This window comes from Protomyctophum bolini (assembly GCF_963924005.1).
Source record: "Protomyctophum bolini genome assembly, chromosome: 19".
NCBI classification, from domain to species: Eukaryota; Metazoa; Chordata; class Actinopteri; order Myctophiformes; family Myctophidae; genus Protomyctophum; species Protomyctophum bolini.
Genome location: NC_137880.1, coordinates 29,254,059 through 29,278,336, shown reverse-complemented (window position 1 = coordinate 29,278,336; position 24,278 = coordinate 29,254,059). Strand labels below are relative to the sequence as shown.

General features: G+C 42.0%; 1 protein-coding gene across 1 annotated transcript in view; it reads right to left on the bottom strand.

Annotated features, from left to right (window-relative positions):
* Nucleotides 1–24,278, bottom strand: part of syne1a (spectrin repeat containing, nuclear envelope 1a) — a gene marked incomplete at its 5' end in the record, with an annotated part of 166,459 nt that overhangs the window by 1,677 nt on the left and 140,504 nt on the right. The window contains 16 exon segments of the mRNA XM_080790461.1: nucleotides 1,955–2,016; nucleotides 2,732–2,824; nucleotides 3,047–3,325; nucleotides 3,731–3,859; nucleotides 11,434–11,640; nucleotides 12,534–12,745; nucleotides 12,898–13,018; nucleotides 13,358–13,491; nucleotides 14,047–14,115; nucleotides 14,520–14,832; nucleotides 15,339–15,530; nucleotides 15,820–15,957; nucleotides 16,391–16,573; nucleotides 17,800–17,950; nucleotides 18,387–18,574; nucleotides 20,093–20,255. Coding sequence (XP_080646587.1) covers nucleotides 1,955–2,016; nucleotides 2,732–2,824; nucleotides 3,047–3,325; nucleotides 3,731–3,859; nucleotides 11,434–11,640; nucleotides 12,534–12,745; nucleotides 12,898–13,018; nucleotides 13,358–13,491; nucleotides 14,047–14,115; nucleotides 14,520–14,832; nucleotides 15,339–15,530; nucleotides 15,820–15,957; nucleotides 16,391–16,573; nucleotides 17,800–17,950; nucleotides 18,387–18,574; nucleotides 20,093–20,255 — 2,634 coding nt within the window.

Sequence of the window (24,278 nt, the reverse complement as noted above, 5' to 3'; positions counted from 1 at the left end):
AAATCAAGCGCACACACACACACAAAACCGACCTGGGTCATTATCATTGGCAAATACTTTGTTTTACCCAAGTTCGGTTCCAAATTAGTGGTGTTCACCATGTAAGGCACTACAATGACTGGCAGGATGTTTAGACAATGGCAGGAAAGTCAATTTAGTGTCGTTTTTCTTTGACGGACAGCCCCAAACCCACAATCCCGAATTCCAGATTTAATTCCTGATTTAACACCAGCTATCTGTTACTCCGTGTAGGATAAAACAAAGAACGTGAATCATTTGCCAATACCTTTAGACTCAGTCTGGTGGATAGAAACATTGGAATTCAAACACAGCAGGAAGGAGAGCTAGACATACGGAAATACAGAACATGTACCCCTATATCCATTCAGGTAAAAGATAGTTACAATAATAAACATGAGTAGTTAAGAGTAACAGAAACACAAGAAGACTCCTGCACGCACATACACATGCATACAGTGCTGGACACACACACTGTACGTACATACGTATATATACATGTACAGAGACACACACCCATAAACACTACATATTAGTATCAGAAAGTGTACTACTAGTTAGCTGTTTTTTCTCTTCCTCACTGAGGATGAAGATGCTCTGGCTTCAGAGTGGAGTGTGTGAGAGTTCAATGTCACATCTCATTCCAAGCTAAAAGAGGCGTGCCAAATGCCTCCCCAGAGACTCCCATGTGGGAGCCAAGAGCAGGAGAAGGAACACCATGTTCCTACTCTGACTCAACCTATCTGGGCTGAGACAGACCCACAGGCCTGCTCAGATCCCTCCAAATGTACACAGTGTAACAGGACAAATTGACTTAGTCCTTCTACATTCATAATGACTGATGCCTACAAGTACTGTATGAGAAGCATGTCCACTGTGCACGAGGCTCAGTGCGTGTGTGCGTCTGTGATACCACTCCTTCAGGTGGCCCACGCAAGAAAACATTTAATCTCCATGGCAACCATGCCGTCTTTGGTAGATTTCAATTTCCGCAGCCAATTAGTATGAACTAGCCTAGCGTATTAAGGGGAATGCAATGCTCACTGCGTCACATACAAAAGGAAACAAACAACCTACAGTAATTGCTTGTATACCACTGCTGGCATGACTGCCATCAACCAAGGTCACGACTCGCCTCATGTACGTACATGGTGTACTGCGTTATTATATATCACAGACAGTGCCTTCAGAAAGAATGGACAGAGGCAGGTGAGGTGGTGAAAGGAAAACAGTGCAGACAAAAAATAAATGGACGGAAGGATGTAACAACCAAGATCCCGCTTTTCTTTTAAACTATGTACATAGAATGAAACAATGCAGAGACTCAGATATGATACAAAACACAGGACTAAAGGGGGCAGAGAAAAGAGCATTAGGAATCACATAGTGTCATCTAGTGGCGAAGGAGAGAACTACAGGATTAATCTGAGAAAAGTGGGAAGCAAAAGTGTATGGTGATGATGACCTTATGATAGCACTTGACAACGCCATTCAGAACAGCGAGGGAGAGCAGCAGGGCAATGGAAGCACAGAAATAAAACATTTCCACTTAAAGGAGACGGGGAGCTGCCCGATACAGGCCATTCCCCACTCTTTTAATAGCTGGTAACATGGCCTCTAGAGAAAGGAAGGATCATGGAACAGCGGGTATGACTTGATGTCAGGACGTTATCCAATTGCAAGAGGATCAAAATCAATACAGCTCTGTTATCAGAACTACTATTATTCTTAGCATTAAGTCTCCTACTACAAGTGAAACATCACTAATTTGTGTTTAGCTAGTTGATCAATAGTCCCTATAGTTGTGATTGGGGTTCAAGCCACTATGGGTGATGCTGATGTTTCATGAGTAGAGGGAATACTGAAAGGTTGGGGTTCTGTTGTGACTTTGGTTCCATAATCCTCCCTGTGGTTCTAGAGTCCAGGAGAGAGGTACCTGTGGCGAGGGCCGCTCTCAGGGAGTCGCTCTGCGTGGGCCTGACTACTTTTGCCCCGGGGCTGTACCACGTAATGAGCAGGGAAGGGTAAAAGAAAGAAAGAATGTTTCAGTCCAGGGCAAATAAAGACAAAGCTTCAGATGAGAGGAAAACAAACAAACCAATAACATAAAAATAGCAGTAACTTCAGCTATAGAGAGGACATTACCAACCAAAGGGGCAGCAACATAATCAATGACGGTGGTATACTGTCAGAACCAAGAAATCTGGCTTCTCAACACATTTACATAATTAAAAGGACACTTAAATTAAAATAAAAAAATATTCTAGCATTATTGTTCATATGATGTAATCTATCAATTCATCTATCGATTAAATTGTCACAAAAATCATTTGGTCATCATTCTATAGCAAACAGAAAAGCCAGTTTTTCTTGTACATTTTTGGCTATGCAGATCAACATGGTGTGGGCAGCAAAAAACATTTCCAAAAACGTGGTTGGGAGAGCAAAATATCAGCTGGCATGTTGGCAAGCAACTGACAAGGGAGACCAGGGGAAATCAACTTGCGTTGATCATAAAAACAAAGGGGGAGGGGGGATCTAGGCACTACAGGGTATACACATGCATTTGGGAAAGAGGGAGAATTATATATTGGTATTTGGTTGATAGGACATCTAACTTGGGACTGGGAGTCATTCAAAGATGTTATATCACAGACGTTAGCTACATAGTGTAGCTGTACCCCTTCCATGACAATACAATGGAATACATTACCGATCGTCTGCGACTTGGGTGTGCCCCTTCTGTCACTGGACCAGTTGATGGAGAGATGTTGGACTTGTTAACAGGAAGAGAAAGTAGGCACTCCTGCAACATAAACCCAGTAGAAAATGATACTACTGAACTGTAAAGTGTTAACCGAGGAGGAGGAAAGTTTACAACAGACACCTCATCCATTTGATCAGACTTTGGGAGAAACCTCTCTAAAAAAACCTAGTTTAACTGTTAGCAGCATTGCGGCAAAACTTCACAATGAGTTTGGGGCTAGAACCTTCAGGATACTCAAAAAGCGTGGAGTGCGTCTCTGACCTGTTGTGTGTCAGTGTTCTCCAGCCTCCTCTCTAGACCCTCCAGGTCAGCGCTGACCTCCCTCAGGAGCAGCCTCAGCCTGTTCCAGATCACGTGCACCTTCTCCTGGGCCTCCAGACGCTCGCTGCCCTGGGCCTGTGTGTGTGCCAGGGCCTGCAGCTCTGAAGCTGGGGACTGAAGTAGGACACTCTGGGACTGAGTGTGAACCAGCAGCTGAGCTGACAGTTCCTGGAGGGAGGTCACCTTCTGCTGAGAGTCCAGCAGCTCACTTTTGATTTGCTGGGGATATGGATATATAAAAATGGAGATCAAAATGTGTTTTTCTATCCAACGGCCGTAATATTAGTCACAGACACTGACATTCATCAGAAATAGGAAAGAACTTAAAGTTATCATTTTGTTTTTCTTCTTTCACCCAAAAAACCTGAACTTTGAACATTGACGTCTGTTGGCAAATTGTTCTTTTTTTCATTGCAGCTCAAAAGGCTTCAGAATCAGATCACACCACACAGAGAAAACCCCAGACTACAGAAAATCCACTGAATGTTCAAAGTTCAGGTTGTTTCGGTGTAATTGAGATCATAAAAACGAAAAGAAAAAGAAAAACTAATGAAAATGTAGGTCATGAAAGCTTTAAAACAGTGTAGATTGGATAGTACGCTCTATAGTATTGGATGGACATACCATCAGTGTTCTGTGATGAGCTAGTAATGTTTTACGGTCCAGTCTGGGAGGGATGGGCACCACCTCGTTTCTCCTGCGGTCGATGTTCTCCAGCCACAAGAGCAACCCATGGCTCATCTCATGGAACTCCTTAAGGTGGGGGGATGACAGTAGACATTGTATGGATCTGACCGCATGCACATGACAGCAATAGAGGGATTTGGTACATGTGGTTCCACATAGGCTGCAAGCCTACAACTATCATTCATTGCTTTTAAAGTACATTTTATCCATCTATAAGCGTTTACAATATTCATCTGAGAGCCTCTGTACGCCAGTGGTTCCCAAAGTGGGGTCCGGGGACCCCCAGGGGTACCTGAGGGAGTTAAAGAGGGGACCCATCTATTTTGTTCATGTTCATAAAGTGCTAAAGTGTTTAAAGCAGTGGTTCCCAAACTTTTTCATGTCAAGGACCCCCAAATTGACACTACTTAGCCCGTGGACCCCCATTTGAAAAGATATGCCAGGGACCCCCATAAGAGAAGACGTACACATTTAGACGTCTACATTGACGTCTACATTTAGACGTCTACATTTAGACGTCTGTATACATTTAGACGTCTACATTTAGACGTCTACATTTAAACGTCTACATTTAGACGTATACATTTATTTGTTATCTGTGTTGCGAGGATGAGGGGTACCTGGAAAAATATCTACCCCAAAAGGGGTACCTGGTCCAAAAAAGTTTGGGAACCCCTGGGTTATAGCCCATGTTTTTTGAAATTTTGAAAAAAAAAGTTAGCCTCGTTTCTCATCATTTTGGACCGTGGGCTATAGCCCATATCGTACGGCATACTATAGCGCGCCGTTTTTCATCATTTTTGAAGATTTGAAAAAAATTACGAAATGACAAAAACGATGGGTTATAGCCCATGTTTTTTGAATTTTTGAAAAAAAAAGTTAGCCTCGTTTCTCATCATTTTGGACCGTGGGCTATAGCCCATATCGTACGGCATACTATAGCGCGCCGTTTTTCATCATTTTTGAAGATTTGAAAAAAAATACGAAATGACAAAAACGATGGGTTATAGCCCATGTTTTTTGAATTTTTGAAAAAAAAAGTTAGCCTCGTTTCTCATCATTTTGGACCGTGGGCTATAGCCCATATCGTACGGCATACTATAGCGCGCCGTTTTTCATCATTTTTGAGGATTTGAAAAAAATGACGAAATTACAAAAACGATGGGTTATAGCCCATGTTTTTTGAAATTTTGAAAAAAAAAGTTAGCCTCGTTTCTCATCATTTTGGACCGTGGGCTATAGCCCATATCGTACGGCATACTATAGCGCGCCGTTTTTCATCATTTTTGAGGATTTGAAAAAAATGACGAAATGACAAAAACGATGGGTTATAGCCCATGTTTTTTGAATTTTTGAAAAAAAAAGTTAGCCTCGTTTCTCATCATTTTGGACCATGGGCTATAGCCCATATCGTACGGCATACTATAGCGCGCTGTTTTTCATCATTTTTGAGGATTTGAAAAAAATTACGAAATTACAAAAACGATGGGTTATAGCCCATGTTTTTTGAAATTTTGAAAAAAAAAGTTAGCCTCGTTTCTCATCATTTTGGACCGTGGGCTATAGCCCATATCGTACGGCATACTATAGCGCGCCGTTTTTCATCATTTTTGAAGATTTGAAAAAAATGACGAAATGACAAAAACGACGGGTTATAGCCCATGTTTTTTGAAATTTTGAAAAAAAAAGTTAGCCTCGTTTCTCATCATTTTGGACCGTGGGCTATAGCCCATATCGTACGGCATACTATAGCGCGCCGTTTTTCATTATTTTTGAAGATTTGAAAAAAATGACGAAATGACAAAAACGATGGGTTATATCCCATGTTTTTTGAAATTTTGAAAAAAAAAGTTATCCTCGTTTCTCATCATTTTGGACCATGGGCTATAGCCCATATCGTACGGCATACTATAGCGCGCCGTTTTTCATCATTTTTGAGGATTTGAAAAAAATGACGAAATGACAAAAACGATGGGTTATAGCCCATGTTTTTTGAATTTTTGAAAAAAAAAGTTAGCCTCGTTTCTCATCATTTTGGACCATGGGCTATAGCCCATATCGTACGGCATACTATAGCGCGCCGTTTTTCATCATTTTTGAGGATTTGAAAAAAATGACGAAATTACAAAAACGATAGGTTATAGCCCATGTTTTTTGAAATTTTGAAAAAAAAAGTTAGCCTCGTTTCTCATCATTTTGGACCGTGGGCTATAGCCCATATCGTACGGCATACTATAGCGCGCCGTTTTTCATCATTTTTGAAGATTTGAAAAAAATGACGAAATGACAAAAACGATGGGTTATAGCCCATGTTTTTTGAAATTAAAAAAAAAAAAGTTAGCCTCGTTTCTCATCATTTTGGACCGTGGGCTATAGCCCATATCGTACGGCATACTATAGCGCGCCGTTTTTCATCATTTTTGAAGATTTGAAAAAAATGACGAAATGACAAAAACGATGGGTTATAGCCCATGTTTTTTGAAATTTTGAAAAAAAAAGTTAGCCTCGTTTCTCATCATTTTGGACCGTGGGCTATAGCCCATATCGTACGGCATACTATAGCGCGCCGTTTTTCATCATTTTTGAAGATTTTTAAAAAATGACGAAATGACAAAAACGATGGGTTATAGCCCATGTTTTTTGAAATTTTGAAAAAAAAAGTTATCCTCGTTTCTCATCATTTTGGACCGTGGGCTATAGCCCATATCGTACGGCATACTATAGCGCGCCGTTTTTCATCATTTTTGAAGATTTGAAAAAAATGACGAAATGACAAAAACGATGGGTTATAGCCCATGTTTTTTGAAATTTTGAAAAAAAAAGTTATCCTCGTTTCTCATCATTTTGGACCATGGGCTATAGCCCATATCGTACGGCATACTATAGCGCGCCGTTTTTCATCATTTTTGAGGATTTGAAAAAAATGACGAAATTACAAAAACGATGGGTTATAGCCCATGTTTTTTGAAATTTTGAAAAAAAAAGTTATCCTCGTTTCTCATCATTTTGGACCGTGGGCTATAGCCCATATCGTACGGCATACTATAGCGCGCCGTTTTTCATCATTTTTGAGGATTTGAAAAAAATGACGAAATGACAAAAACGATGGGTTATAGCCCATGTTTTTTGAAATTTTGAAAAAAAAAGTTATCCTCGTTTCTCATCATTTTGGACCATGGGCTATAGCCCATATCGTACGGCATACTATAGCGCGCCGTTTTTCATCATTTTTGAGGATTTGAAAAAAATGACGAAATTACAAAAACGATGGGTTATAGCCCATGTTTTTTGAAATTTTGAAAAAAAAAGTTAGCCTCGTTTCTCATCATTTTGGACCGTGGGCTATAGCCCATATCGTACGGCATACTATAGCGCGCCGTTTTTCATAATTTTTGAAGATTTGAAAAAAATGACGAAATGACAAAAACGATGGGTTATAGCCCATGTTTTTTGAAATTTTGGAAAAAAAAGTTAGCCTCGTTTCTCATCATTTTGGACCGTGGGCTATAGCCCATATCGTACGGCATACTATAGCGCGCCGTTTTTCATCATTTTTGAAGAATTGAAAAAATGACGAAATGACAAAAACGATGGGTTATAGCCCATGTTTTTTGAAATTTTGAAAAGAAAAGTTATCCTCGTTTCTCATCATTTTGGACCATGGGCTGTAGCCCATATCGTACGGCATACTATAGCGCGCCGTTTTTCATCATTTTTGAGGATTTGAAAAAAATGACGAAATGACAAAAACGATGGGTTATAGCCCATGTTTTTTGAATTTTTGAAAAAAAAAGTTAGCCTCGTTTCTCATCATTTTGGACCATGGGCTATAGCCCATATCGTACGGCATACTATAGCGCGCCGTTTTTCATCATTTTTGAGGATTTGAAAAAAATGACGAAATTACAAAAACGATGGGTTATAGCCCATGTTTTTTGAAATTTTGAAAAAAAAAGTTAGCCTCGTTTCTCATCATTTTGGACCGTGGGCTATAGCCCATATCGTACGGCATACTATAGCGCGCCGTTTTTCATCATTTTTGAAGATTTGAAAAAAATTACGAAATGACAAAAACGATGGGTTATAGCCCATGTTTTTTGAAATTTTGAAAAAAAAAGTTAGCCTCGTTTCTCATCATTTTGGACCGTGGGCTATAGCCCATATCGTACAGCATACTATAGCGCGCCGTTTTTCATCATTTTTGAAGATTTGAAAAAAATGACGAAATGACAAAAACGATGGGTTATAGCCCATGTTTTTTGAAATTTTGAAAAAAAAAGTTATCCTCGTTTCTCATCATTTTGGACCATGGGCTATAGCCCATATCGTACGGCATACTATAGCGCGCCGTTTTTCATCATTTTTGAGGATTTGAAAAAAATGACGAAATTACAAAAACGATGGGTTATAGCCCATGTTTTTTGAAATTTTGAAAAAAAAAGTTAGCCTCGTTTCTCATCATTTTGGACCGTGGGCTATAGCCCATATCGTACGGCATACTATAGCGCGCCGTTTTTCATAATTTTTGAAGATTTGAAAAAAATGACGAAATGACAAAAACGATGGGTTATAGCCCATGTTTTTTGAAATTTTGGAAAAAAAAGTTAGCCTCGTTTCTCATCATTTTGGACCGTGGGCTATAGCCCATATCGTACGGCATACTATAGCGCGCCGTTTTTCATCATTTTTGAAGAATTGAAAAAATGACGAAATGACAAAAACGATGGGTTATAGCCCATGTTTTTTGAAATTTTGAAAAGAAAAGTTATCCTCGTTTCTCATCATTTTGGACCATGGGCTGTAGCCCATATCGTACGGCATACTATAGCGCGCCGTTTTTCATCATTTTTGAGGATTTGAAAAAAATGACGAAATGACAAAAACGATGGGTTATAGCCCATGTTTTTTGAATTTTTGAAAAAAAAAGTTAGCCTCGTTTCTCATCATTTTGGACCATGGGCTATAGCCCATATCGTACGGCATACTATAGCGCGCCGTTTTTCATCATTTTTGAGGATTTGAAAAAAATGACGAAATTACAAAAACGATGGGTTATAGCCCATGTTTTTTGAAATTTTGAAAAAAAAAGTTAGCCTCGTTTCTCATCATTTTGGACCGTGGGCTATAGCCCATATCGTACGGCATACTATAGCGCGCCGTTTTTCATCATTTTTGAAGATTTGAAAAAAATTACGAAATGACAAAAACGATGGGTTATAGCCCATGTTTTTTGAAATTTTGAAAAAAAAAGTTAGCCTCGTTTCTCATCATTTTGGACCGTGGGCTATAGCCCATATCGTACAGCATACTATAGCGCGCCGTTTTTCATCATTTTTGAAGATTTGAAAAAAATGACGAAATGACAAAAACGATGGGTTATAGCCCATGTTTTTTGAAATTTTGAAAAAAAAAGTTATCCTCGTTTCTCATCATTTTGGACCATGGGCTATAGCCCATATCGTACGGCATACTATAGCGCGCCGTTTTTCATCATTTTTGAGGATTTGAAAAAAATGACGAAATGACAAAAACGATGGGTTATAGCCCATGTTTTTTGAATTTTTGAAAAAAAAAGTTAGCCTCGTTTCTCATCATTTTGGACCATGGGCTATAGCCCATATCGTACGGCATACTATAGCGCGCCGTTTTTCATCATTTTTGAGGATTTGAAAAAAATGACGAAATTACAAAAACGATGGGTTATAGCCCATGTTTTTTGAAATTTTGAAAAAAAAAGTTAGCCTCGTTTCTCATCATTTTGGACCGTGGGCTATAGCCCATATCGTACGGCATACTATAGCGCGCCGTTTTTCATCATTTTTGAAGATTTGAAAAAAATTACGAAATGACAAAAACGATGGGTTATAGCCAGGGGGGCAGTCAGATGGATATTTTGTGAAGCCACTAAGGAAATGAAAGTTCATATAATGGCCTGTTGTGGCGCTCTCATTGGGCTCAAAAAAACCCATAGCCCCATAGAAGTCCATGTATTTGGGCCCAACTTCACCTAGACTGTATTACCTTAATAAACATGGTCATGAATACTTTTTGCTTCCAGTCACTAGTTTAAAGTCTCATTTCTAATGTCATAATATTCTTTTTGGAAAATTATGGTCCCATTTATTAGAAAAATGACCATAAAGTCGCGCATGTTCTGAGGGGCGTGGCTACCGTTACAGTCTATGAACGGGATCCCCCACCCACTCGAGTCAAAATAAAAAGCAACGAAGAAGAAGGGGGAAGTCCCGCCTCGTTGTCTGGGCCAGCCAATGGGCCAGCTGGCCTGAACTGGGCCAAAACGGATCTAGAAAGATGGCGACTTCCATTGCAAGGACTGACAGGCTTCATTTTACGTTCACGTTAGACCCGCGGGACGCTTTGTCCATATTTTTTACAGTCTATGGTTATAGCCCATGTTTTTTGAAATTTTGAAAAAAAAAGTTATCCTCGTTTCTCATCATTTTGGACCATGGGCTATAGCCCATATCGTACGGCATACTATAGCGCGCCGTTTTTCATCATTTTTGAGGATTTGAAAAAAATGACGAAATGACAAAAACGATGGGTTATAGCCCATGTTTTTTGAATTTTTGAAAAAAAAAGTTAGCCTCGTTTCTCATCATTTTGGACCATGGGCTATAGCCCATATCGTACGGCATACTATAGCGCGCCGTTTTTCAAGATTCAAGATATGCCAGGGACCCCCATAAGAGAAGACGTACACATTTAGACGTCTACATTGACGTCTACATTTAGACGTCTACATTTAGACGTCTGTATACATTTAGACGTCTACATTTAGACGTCTACATTTAAACGTCTACATTTAGACGTATACATTTATTTGTTATCTGTGTTGCGAGGATGAGGGGTACCTGGAAAAATATCTACCCCAAAAAGGGTACCTGGTCCAAAAAAGTTTGGGAACCCCTGCTGTACGCAACATACGCTAAGGCCCGACATTCAAACAGCTTTGTCCTCACGGCTATCCGGCTCCTCAACGCTGCTCGTGTCCCCCCCTGACCCCCTTTTATCCTCCCTCCACCCCCACTCAGAGTGGAATGGACTGACTTGTGCTCTGAACTGATCACTTGAACTCTCTGCACTTTATTTTATTCACTATTCTTTGCACTGTCTTGTCCTGTTTTGGACTTGTCCTAATGTTGTTGTAACTGCACTCTGCTGTCCCACCAAACCAAATTCCTAACATGTTACATGTCATGGCAATAAAGTCTTCTGATTCTGATTCTATAAAACAAAGCACACCTGCTTTTTTAGATTAGAGCAGTACCGGCCCTGAGCAATTTGGTTCCCTAGGCAGGATTTTTCGTGATGCCCCCTTGAAAAATGACCATGGCCCCCTTGTGTTCTAAAGCACTGTGGGTTTTTTTTTGCTTGGTGGATGCCCCCCTCCTCTCATGATGCCCTAGACAACTGCCTGTTCTGCCTGATGGGAGGGCCGGCCCTGGATTAGAGAGTGAGTGTGTGACCATTGGATAGTGTGTGTGTGTGTGTGTGTGTGTGTGTGTGTGTGTGTGCGCGCGCGCACGCACACATGTGTGTGTGTCATGGGTGTGTGTCTGTGCGTGCATGCACACGTGAGTGTGTGTGCGCTGGTGTGCGTGCATGGACTAAGGTACCTGACACTGCATCAGTGCCCTCTGTAACTCTTCCCTCCAGGCCTCCAGAGAGGCGCCCAGTCTGTCCCAGCGAGAGTTCATCTCCTTCAGCGCGTCCCTCAGCGCCCACGCCTCCTCAGAGTCGGGCTCCGATTGGAGGAAGTCGGCACTGCTCAGGTTGATTGACAGCACCTCTGACTTGTGGCCATCCAGACTCTTCTGCAGCTCCTGGCCAGAAGAGACAGGAATACATGAAAACAACAATAACATAAAATTAGTAATGTAATGTCTCATTAGTTGTGTGATAATGATTATCCGTGTGTGTTTGTCAATAATCACTATATATAGTGCATTATTACTTTGTAGTGTAACGTATAATGATAATTATGATGACCCATTTGCATTGTGATACAAAGGGTACAACAAATCTTTCTAAAATAGTGAAAATAGCAAGTTGTAGCTTTTTTCTTTTTCTTTTCCTTTTTTTTCCTTTTTAGATGCTTTTGTTTTAATTATTTCTTTATGGCGTATCCTCTTCAGGTGGTTCTGGTTATAATTGAAAGGTAAACAAAGAAACAAAACATACGTCACAGAACTTTATGGGTTCAGGACAGGTTGTGGTTCCGTTAAGATTCTTGGTTAGCTTGTTGTAGTGGTAAGGAGCTAATATGAGTTGACATGAGTCATGTATACATGTGTAACAAAGCTGTGTGTGTACCTACTGTTGACTTTACAGCACTGTTTACGGCCGTAACACAACATTGCTGGTCGTTAGCACTCAGCACCCAGTGTATAATCTAGAACTGTTGACAGGGACAGCACGTCAAAGCTGTGTGTGTGTGTGTGTGTGTGTGTGTGTGTGTGTGTGTGTGTGTGTGTGTGTGTGTGTGTGTGTGTGCTTGCGTGTGTGCATGAGAGCTCAGAGAAATAATGGGTGTTTGAAACTACAGTATGCAGGTCTGTGCATGTGCATGTGCATGTGCATGTGCATGTGCACGCACACGCACACACACACACACACACACACACACACACACACACACACACACACACACACACACACACACACACACACACACACACACACACACACACACACACACACACACACACACACACACCTTGAGCTTCTTGATTCTGTCCTGGATGGTGTGTATATCCGTGCTGAGGTCCAGTCCTCTGAGCTGGCTGAGTTCAGCCTCCGACTGGCCCAGCCAGGCCCTCATTGTCTGCAGGTCTGAGATCAGCTGCTGCCACTGCTGCAGGTTCTGCTTGTGCCTGTGCTTCTCGCTCAAAGACTGAGCCTGGATCAGCTCCCAGCGCTCAATTACACCTGAGTGGAGAGAAAGGTGTTGACAGAAACATGTTAAAGAAGAAGGGTCATCTTATAGCAGCCCACTTGCAATGATGTTACAATACCATGAGTCTTTGGGTGTGCGTGCGTGCGTGCGTGCGTGCGTGCGTGCGTGCGTGCGTGCGACTGACCTGCACTCTGTGAGTCTGTGCTGGTGGGGTTGGTGAGTCCAGGCATTTCATCATCACTGAGTTCTCCTTCTACTCTCTTCACTGCATCAATACTGCCACGACACTCACCCATCAGACGCATCTATGATAACATTAGTAGTTTTACTTACTGTTACTACTGAAAATGTCCACATAGTAATATAATATTATTCACCCAAAAAGGTGATGCCAGTGTTAAATTGATGAAGAAAATCAACGATAACAAATGCTAGATATAAAAGTTAAAATAAGCCAAACCAAAATAATAACAATAATAATCATCATCATAAAAACATAAAACGATGCTATGGTGCTTCAAACCAGTGATATACTGTATTTTATTTTGTCTTGGTCATAGAAGGCCACAGAAAGCCTTTTAGAAAGAATACCTAATAGAAGGGTAATGTATGCCGTGCATGCAGCTAGGGTAAACAAGACTCACATAGCCCCTGTATGTGGAGTCCAGCTCAGGGCTGGAGCTGTGGAGTATGGCCTCTCTCTGCTGCAGCTGGTAGCGTCCTGCATCCAGAGCCTGGTCCAGCTGTCTCAGGTGGGCCTCCAACTGGCCTGGCTCACCTGCACAGGAGTCAGCAGAAGGTGATCTCACAACATATACAGTCTTACTTTGGCATGCTGTTGAAATAGACTGAAGGTACTACAGAAGCATGCGTTCACATGACATCTATGAGAATGAACTTTGAAGTATCACGGTAGAGGAATAAGTCATGTTTTAAGATGATTAAACATTAATATGAGCAGCAAATGGGGGGGGGGGGGGTGGGGGGGGAAGCAAATAAACTGCAGCAAAAAAAAGAAAAAAGAATAACGTGATGGTTGAGATTAAGCATTCAGTGAATCAGACCTTTGCATGCAATGATGCATGCTTTGGACACTTTTGCCCAACTTCGTTTGCCAGATGAACATGCAATTTAAGTGATGTTTGCCTATGGACATGGTACGTATGATATTATCTTTCCCAATATACAGGTGCTCGTTAGTCGTTTGTTTAGGCACACCATGTGAGCTCGCAACAACATTCCTTGTTAGCATGCTATGGTCATTGGTCAGAGGTAGTGATGCCTTTTGAATGCATTACATGTGGAACCACAAGGGGGCGTTGACATTGCCTACCAGAGGAAGATCTCAGTGTGTTTTCAGTCAGTTCTATATAGGCCTCTGGGCTCTCTGGGATAACTACATCTGGGAAAAAGACACATACAACACACCACTTAATAATGTGTGTCATGTTGCTTATCTGCCCCAATCTAGCTGTTGTTTGCTTAGTCTTTAGTCTTCTTTTGGTACAAATGGAACTGGAACCTTAGCTGCACTGCATGTAACTTTCCTCTATTACCCCTTATTTTAACCCGGTTTCCTGCGCAAATGCTGACATTTATACCATTTATGATAGAGCCTGCCTGCTTGCTCAGGGGATGAATTGAATCAGGTCAAAACATTTCTCAATAGAAGAGCAGGGAGACAAAATACAACCACCCCAATTGTATAAGTTATAATGTATTAACATCAGAGTTGGCAATATGTATTCTGTCTTGGCAGCATCATCTGCTTTATGTAATGCTGTCCTCGCACACACAGACACACACCTGACAGCACAGCAGTAGTCGTCCTGAGATACTCATCCTCCTGCTCCTGACCCCGCCGGCCTTGGCCTCGGCCCTCGCTGCTCTCCAGGTCTCTGCTCAGGTCGTAGTCGTGGTCCCACTCCAGGGGGATGGAGTCCACGCTGGCCGGGGTGCCTCGGCCCGAGCGCTCGGCCCGGCCAAGGACCGCCGCGCCCGAGGCCTGCCGGCTGGAGGGCCGGGGGAGGGAGGGGTCGCCCCACTGGAGCTCCGAGAGGTCGCCTCCTTCCTCCATGTCCAGCTCCCTGTCCGAACCATCCAGGTCGTCATCAGCCAGCTGGGAGGGGGAGGGGAGGGAGGAAAGGAAAGGAAGGGAAAGGAAGGGAAAGGAAGGGAAAGGAAGGGAAAGGAAAGGAAAGGAAAGGAAAGGAAAGGAAAGGAAAGGAAAGGAAAGGAAAGGAAAGGAAAGGAAAGGAAAGGAAAGGAAAGGAAAGGAAAGGAAAGGAAAGGAAAGGAAGAACAAAGTTCTAATATTTAGTATACTGTATTCAATGATCATAGACTGTACTGTACATTTATACATAATTGTCTGTCTGTCTGTCTGTCTGTCTGTCTGTCTGTCTGTCTGTCTGTCTGTCTGTCTGTCTGTCTGTCTGTCTGTCTCAGTGACAACCGTTTTAATCGGATTTGGAGGATAAAACATGGCAGATGAGATGGAATAGGGTCAAGATCTGTGCAATTGGTTTAAATTTTTTAAATTTCGGAATGGGTAAAAGGTCAACGTCTAGCGTGTGCTTATAGATAGCATATGGGTGCAGCATATCCCTGCACCACTACACTCACCGGCAGCCGTGTAAGTTTCTTGTAGTATCTTTCGACTCGTCCGAAGACCTCCTGGCAGTACCTCTGCAGTTCCTCTAGCTCTTCTTCTATGACGGCGGCATCCAGAGGTTCACTCTTGTCTATCAGGGTCTCGCCCTGCCTGAATACCAGCTCTATCTTCGCTGTGTTCAGACAGATCTCCTGCTGGAAAGCCTGAAGAAAACACACATAAACATGATGTTTAGAATGGAGATGTGTAATTAGATGATATTATTAGAGAAGAGAAGAGAAGAGAAGAGAAGAGAAGAGAAGAGAAGAGAAGAGAAGAGAAGAGAAGAGAAGAGAAGAGAAGAGAAGAGAAGAGAAGAGAAGATTTGCAGCAGCTAAAATAAACACCAGATAATACAAACATCACAATGCTTCAGACTAAGTAGTTATGTCGTTTCCTTGTATATGTTGTTGTTCAGAGTATGTTATGTCTACTGTTCTAGGTCACTCTTACCCTGAGCTGTTTGATCTTAGCCTGAACGTCGCACTCAGAGAAGTGTTCAATGTTGGTGAGCTGCAGGTCCATCTCAGTCAGCCACACCAGGATGCTGTCTCGGGCCGTTTCAAACTCCTCTCTCTGGCTGATAAAGTGCTGCACACAGAGGGAGCAAAACAAGAAAAAACGATTGCAACCCATACCCAATTAAATCCCCATGAATTAATAACTAAGTAAATAAGGGGGTAAATATGTAAATAAGTGCAGTGGTGTGTTCTATGATTTTTGGGAGAGTATACCATAATTATCCCCTACACACACATGACTTGCACATGTAGATACGCAAACGCGTGGTCAACGGATTAAATGGTATAATGGAATTAGACGGTATACGAATGTTTTCAATATACTACTATATCATACTACTTGTCGTATATATCGTAACACGGTAGAACACACCACTGGTAGAGTGGTTTGTTAACAACTGCCCTGTCTTCATCTCATGGTCATGTCCTTCAACCGTCCAGGATGTTAAATACCTACAGTATGTATACTGTATACCCTCCCCAGGCAGTGTACAGTACAGTACCTTGAGTCTGCGTAGGATGGAGGCCACTCTCTTCTGGAGGTTGTCCCATCTCCTGTTCCCGTTGTGCACCATCTCTCGGAGGCGGCACGAGGAGTCGGTGCGGTTCTCCCGGGCCAGGCGGCGGTACTGCTTATTGATCAGCTCCAGCTGGGTCAGGCACTCCTGCACCTGTCGCTGGAAGGCCTAAACACACGCACACGCACACACACACACACACACACACACACACACACACACACACACACACACAAAGTTATAGCTAGGATTATAGAAGCCATACTGACACAGATATGCTAAATTATCCTTTCAATCGTAAATCGTATTCAATCCCGAAAACAAGCAACATTGAAAATGTATGCAGACATGAATTCTGCGCATGCACGCATGCACACACGCACGCACTCTCAATGGATCAAGTACTGGTGTTATAAGCTGTAATCTCTCTCTAGCATAAGCAGGGCCCAGACCACACACACAATCAGCTACCAGGAATGTGCACGTGCCTGATGATGGACTGTAGCATCTGCAGCTGAGCAGACCAGCACAGACTGGTTTCAGTAATATGACACTCCTCCCCCCCGCCCTTCTCTCTCCCTCTCTGATTCTCTCTCTACTACCTCCAGAGGCTGTGTCTGTCTCAGATCTATAGTCAATCCAAGAGGTTTTTGTAAAATGTAAATGGTCAAAGATGTGCACATATCACATCACATCATATTAATTAAATTAAACTAAATTAATTAAACGTTTTCTCTCACATGCTTGCTTCACTAATCATAATGTACAGTACAAACTCAGATTTCTGCATAAACTCAGTCCTCTGTAGTCTTTAACCTTGACCATAATCTCTCAAAACAGATTCAGAGCTCCGCAGCTGAATCTGTCGGCAACTCCTGTTACAACACCTATAGTTTGTTGTTAGTAGGAATGAAAACAAAGACGCACCACCGGAAGATGAGGGCTGAGGGAGAGCCAACGCAGACTCAGACGGTGCCCCCAGAGGCATTTTACTATTATTATTATTTGGTGTAGAAGGAAAAACTAGAGGATCTAGTATAGAGCGCTGTGGAAAGGGCGCTCGGGTGGCACAGAAGTAAAGAACCTGCCCACAACTGTGGAGTCTACAAGTTAAAATCCATCGTGAAGCGTCTGGCTTGGCCAAGCGTAAAAAAGAACACAAGTGGCCCGTGTTTGCAGGAGGGAAGATGGGCGGAGAGGGTGATCCCCCTACGGGATATAGTGCCTGTCGGTGGGGAAGTAGAGTAGGAGCAGTAGGACGAAGGTGCTTCATCCTCCCAAACTCATCACTTCACATGGGTTTGAATACAGCTCAGGGGGACAACGCTCAATTACTGTAAGTACATCTAGTAGGTTTTTAGTGCTTAATGAAACTGTTACTCTAGTAAACACACCTCAAACTTTTTCAGCTCCTCCTTGGCGATAGTGTATAGGACTCCAGAGGAGTTGGGCAGAGCTGCTGTCCTCTCCGATGTCTTCAGCCACTCCTCAAACCTGGAGAAATCGTCAAGAAACTTCTGCCATAGTCGCCACGTTTCCTCAATCCTGCACAGAAACATATGTAGAATATGAGAGAAGGAATTTTTAATATACTGTAACTGTAGTGTATTGCGTATGTGCTGAATATAATATGTGTTTTTCCTCCCATATCCCCACCAGGCCAGGCTTTACGCCACCTGGATGTCACGTTATACTGTACATATATTTTTTTCAACTTAAATTTTATTCATTTTTCATGAACGAGAATAGACAAAGACAGTCTAATTACATTTTATACAATTTTAAATAACCTAAGAGTATCCTGAAAAGTACCAATTTCACTTATAAATTAAACTTAAACAATGAGATGCTACTGTACCAAACTGTACACAGTGTAAACAAAGTGGTTGAGTGAAGAAGGAGACCCGTGTACAGTGTGCATTATGTCCGTGTACAGTGTAGAGACATTATAGCGTTGTTCATCCAAAGAAGGAAGACTGACTTGAGCCTCCTCTCCATGGACATTGCGCAGATGTTTCTCCAGCGGCGGTCCAGACCCCTGGTGGCCTGCTGGATGGAGTCACACTCCGTCTCTGTGGAGCAGGCGTCACAGTCGTGCAGCAGCACCTCACACAGGTTCAACACGGACGCCACTCCCGTGCTGTGCTTCTCTATGTCCCTCTGCAGGTCCTGGAGAGGAGGAATATTTCAAATAAAATGCTCGTTAAAACGTTAAAATGCAAATAAAGTCATTTCTTAACGTAAAGACTTGCACGGTGCCAATAAACCTCACTAAAACCTTCAGAATAAAGTAAATAAAATAAAAAGGCAAACAACTCAACAAAACAACGGATGAGAACGAACTAAAAGGCTATGGATTTGTTTAGTCTGGAACAAAAATAAATCAGCCTTTTGCAATGTCATCCGTTGTGTTTGTTTAACACATCCTTGGGCAACAGACACACAGTGAACTGATTGTGTGACTTGGTCTGTCTGCAATGAGACACTGAATGCTGTATAACACTGTAGGAAGTGCACGTGTGGTGAACTCCAGCTATGGAGAGGAAATAGGTCAGTAGGTTCTCAGACTCCGGTTCTGATTTAGACCTGCGTCTCTTGGCAGAAGGATACGGAGAGAGAGCCATTCGATCTACCTCAAGTCAAGTAGCCAGAGATACAGTACGTAGGCTACATGAGCCATACTGTAGTGTAGTACTACTCTCCCAGTGTAGTTTCCTCATTTTGTTCGGCTCAAGTGTTCGCATGTTTTTATTCTAACCAGCTTGTGAGTCACGTTCTCTTCTCTCACAATCTTCTTGCGTAACATTATGTAAGAACAAATGTGTATTTGTCTGTCCATGTCTATCCAAGTTGTGTGCATACAGTGAGTAAATCAAATGCAATTAAACAATTAAAGTTGGTGTAAGTGGTGTAAATGTTTTTGTTAAAATAAGTGTTAAACAGCTCTATATTCCGAGATCATTGCTATTTGCTACTATAGGAAACTCAACTGTGGAATGGGCGCTCCGGTGGCACAGGAGTGAAGAACCTGCCTAGGCTACAACTGTGGAGTCTACAAGTTATAATCCATCGTGTTGCGTCTGGCTTGGCCAAGCGTCTTTAAGAACACAACTAGCCCGTGTTTGCGGGAGGGAAGATGGGCGGAGAGCATGCTATAGAGTGTTTGTTCAGTAGCAGTCTCCCCGTCTCTCCAGGTCTTTAGTTAACAGGTCAGGATACCAATTTTAGCCAAGCAGGAGAGAGAACTAATACAGGATAAACCAGTGAAATTGGAAGTGATGAAACAAAATTGGTATTGGTATGAAATTTAAGCTGATACAGTAAGGATAATCATAGTGAGAGACGCATCTGAACATTTATATTCTGCTAATTAAAGAGCTTGAAAGACGTGAAGACACACATTACGGAGCAAACACTCCATAGCAATGATTATCAGAATATTGAGGTTTATACTTAAAAATAAATAAAAAATAGAAACATTTGTAATCACATTTTGTGGTGGCTTCATCTTTTATTCTTTGAAGGTTCTTTATTTTAATTGTAAACCCAAATGTATCAAAACTGTGATATCAGCTGATGAATATTGAAATCCACCAGCCACTATAGTTAACCAAAACCTTAATGTGCTACTGCTATCATGCCTTCATGATCATTATTGTTTGGTCTGCTGGTCCCTCAGTATTGTACCTGCTGCTGGTTGAGTTTCCTCTGGATCTCCAGGTCGTCACAGGTGTCATAAACGATGGGCCTGGACAGGTCTGTCTCGATGTGAGCCAGCCAGGAGCGCAGGCTGCTCATGTTCTTGTCCAACTGCTGCACAGCCACCAGGGTCTCCCTCAACTTCTTGACCCTGGGAGAGTGTGTGGGAGTGTGTGTGTGTGTGTGTGTGTGAGAGAGAGAGAGAGAGAGAGAGAGAGAGAGAGAGAGACACAGACAAACAGAGTAAGTAACACGTACAGTATACCACCAGTTCACACAGAGAGATGTACTACTTTCCAGTTCTGTTACATCATCCGACAAGAAAAAAACAAACCAAATATTTCACTACCCAAACGTATAGACAATCACCTCTGGCAAGAGATCAATGCTCTTCACTAAAACCATGATCCTGAGGAGGAAATATAATCACACAGAGTGGTTGTAACACACTTGGCATATGGCATTCAGCATAGCAACATGCAATGCAAGCCACTGACTTTAGCTAGGACCTGTGTGATGAAAGATGCTTTCATTCAACACAGTATTATTAGTATTACAAGTATTTAAGGGATAATCAAATGTCCATTCAGCTGTAAAGGACACTGTTTAATTAATTCCATAACATTGTGTTAATGGAAAATCGACACAACAATATGGAGACACAAACACTGAACACTGCAATCAGTAATATGACACTTCAGCTTATTATTTTAGAGCCGAGTGGATATTTGGAGGTTTGAGGCGTCATGGATTTATTTAGACATGGGTTTGGAGGGAGATATTTAAATCTAGTCTCCTACACACACAACAACTGGGAACAATTTTGGACATGTCTTCTTTAGCAATGCATCTACTGTGTTACAACAACTGCCAGTGTCAAAGCAGCCAAATGTTAACACCCAACCCCAAATTTGCAGACACATGACTCTCAAGTCTCACCAGAGGAATTCGTCAAGAATGTAGGCAAACATTCAAAGCCATTCTTTCATTGCACAGACTAATTAGGATGACTTCAGTGTGCTACTGCGGGACACATTTAATAGGTCAGTATGACTTTGTGTTGCTGCAGCTTGTATGCAAACAACAGCACACCACGGATCTGGCGCCATACTGTATCTGTATGATTTACACCACATTGGAGTGTCCATGGAGCTGTCATCATCAGAATACCATGCCTGGACATATGCCAGCCTGCTTTATGTGTCTCACATCATCATGCACTGTACATCTACACTACTTCATTAAGACACTTCAGCTCAGATTGACCATAAACCATTTATTGCAAAGCTATTGCATGTTAGTATGGCGGTGTGGCTATGCTCATCTGCGTATCGAGACACAGGTCTGATATCACATTTGATATATCCAATTATCTGTGCACAGAGACACAGCTCTGATATCAACGACCCCCCAGAGCAGAGCCAAAGATAGAAAGAAAGATAATCCATGAACAACAATACACAGTAATAACACATCAACACATGATTCAACACAATGAATCTACACAATTTCAAACAATACAATAATATCCCATAACACCTGGACTAAGAACATCACCCCCCCCCCCACCCTGACAATAACTTGGAATTGTAGAAAGAGTTTGACACACAGATACATATTTTGAAAATAGCTGATCATGTTTGCCTCTTTCTTACGTAATATTTGACAATTTGGTCAATTTGGTATTAAAAAGGTCTTAAAGGAAATTGTATGTTTAGAAACGTGCAGATACACTGTATTCACTGGTTTGTTTACTGTTGAGTGAGAAAACAATGTTGCGCATTAAGCTAATGATCCCCCTAATGGCTATACTTTGTGTGGCAAATCCCCTACTATTATTTAACCAAAGTCTGGTACAGTACACACCATTTCCCAAAGGTATTTCAGCACAATACTGAGGATCTGTACACAAAGCGAAAATAATGATCTGACAGGCAGCAACATAAAAGCCCACTACAGTGTGCCCCTGGATGAATCAGATTTCATTCTCGGTGTCCTGCAGGTAGGAATTGGACTAACTTTATACAACATAGTGATTCTGATGCCATCCAAGTAAATCCCATTGCTTTAACTTTACTTCACAAAGCAAACCTGGCAAACACAACAGCTCACTATCTTCGCTACTATCTTCAAAAACAACAATTCAAAGCATAAAGTTCCAAGATTGTCCTGCCTGTTGACATCGCAGTCACACTCCGGCAGATCTGAGTCGTCGATTGGACATCCTGCCATATTATCCGTCCCTAAGTCCAGAACCATGGGGGTGAATTCCCAAGTTCCCAAAGTCAAATCTAACAACAGAGGAGCTATATCCAAGCTCCCATCTCTTTTGTCTAAGCCTTGCAAATGGTACTTTCTCTGTCCCTTGGCTTGGGGGGGTTCACAAGTGTGCACAAGTGTGACTTGTCAACTGCTGCCCTCCGAGTAAATAAAAAAAAGAGAAACAGTCGTGTGTGTGTGTGTGTGTGTGTGTGTGTGGGGGGGGGGAGCTGAGAGTGACAAGTGCTGCTGTTTCTAAAATAGGACTTACAGTCAGAGGCATGTGCCACAGAGGTGGCCCATAGCTGGAATGTCATACAGCAAATGTGCGCATGTATATAGCGAGCTTGAACTGCAGCCAGGACTCCCAAGATCCATCAACCATGCATACAAATCACAGCAGCGGAGTGCACAGGGAGTGAGCAGGAACGCATTCCAATAAAAATGTTCTTCTAACGGAATAAAATATCCATTCGTCAGATAAGGAGAAAAGAAGACAAACTTCCACAGAGATTAGCTAGGATGTCTCCGAATTGAAAAGGTTCGAAGTGCTGTTCGTTTGACCAGACTTCTTGTCTGGTTGTTTTTGTTGAAGTCAGAGACTGAGAGGCATCATTCATGCAGCTGTCTCCATGAGGTCACTGACTGTCCCTCCCTCTTCCTCTCCCTAACAATCCCTCTCCTTCTCTACTCCTCCTCCATCCCATTCCCTGAGGTCAACAGCCGCAGATGAAAAGAGTCTAGGGTTGGGGTGGGGTTAAAGAAAAATACTATCTAAACAAAATAAAGGAAAATGTATTATCGCTCACTTTATACTTCAAACAATTCAAAAGTCAATGACGAGTAACATAGTAGCATGTTACACAAAGGCATGGGGCTGGTCCTCTACAAGATATTTTTTCTTTTACTACTGGATGGACGCCCCACTGATGCTATAACTGTGACCTCAGGAAATGCCTCAGCTGCATTGTGGGAATAATTAATTTGCCATGTGTGTTTGAATATCAGATGGGAAACTATGGCAACAAACGCAGTCATGGCTCCGCATGCTAACAACTCAGAAACCTCCACTAGGAGGAGTGATGCACTGCTCGATGGGTGAGATGAACACACGGTGCAGTTTGGACATTTGACTTTGAAAAGGGTCGCACACTCCATTTTACATTATTTTCCCTGCACATTCTCACACATTCACACTGGCCAAACGAGGTCACACTGTTTGCAATGGTTCGTTTCTCGCCTTTCAAAAGTCAACAACGGATGTGGGGTCTAACATGATGGGGGGGATGGAAAGGGGTAAAACCACTCACCAGGGAGGGAAATAACGAGAATGAATATGTAAAACGGGTAAATTAATGAATTTAAGATCATGTTAAGTATTTCATGCACTGTACATGCACATTGTAATTAACGAAAAAGAACAAGGAATTTCTCACAAATAAAGTAAATAAGCAGTCCTCATTGACCTTGATCTCAGACACCAAAGAAAGACAAGGTTGTAAAATAACTCCTCCAACTGCTACCTTAAAAAACAGAAAACTCTGATGTTTCACCATCAAACAGTCAATACAACCATTAGGCCATTATGAATCCTCTAACACTGGGTTAGAGTCTAACCCAGTGTGGGGGGTGGATATCAATCTGGGGTTCCTTCAATTTAAAAAGTTTGAGTCTAACCCAGTGTTAGGCAGCAGGAGGCCCGTGGGCCAGTCCCCAGCAAAATTACTGATAGTTTGGAGGTCCACTGAATGTACAAGAATGTACATGTATGACCCAAATTTGCACATCAAACTGAGGTTCCTTGAATTTAAAAAAGTTTGAGATGGTCAGTCAAAGTTCCAGTTCTTAAATGAAGCATTGATTATGTTCTGGCCCACCATCTAATGAAAAAGCCCATAGAGTTATAAAGGATGGA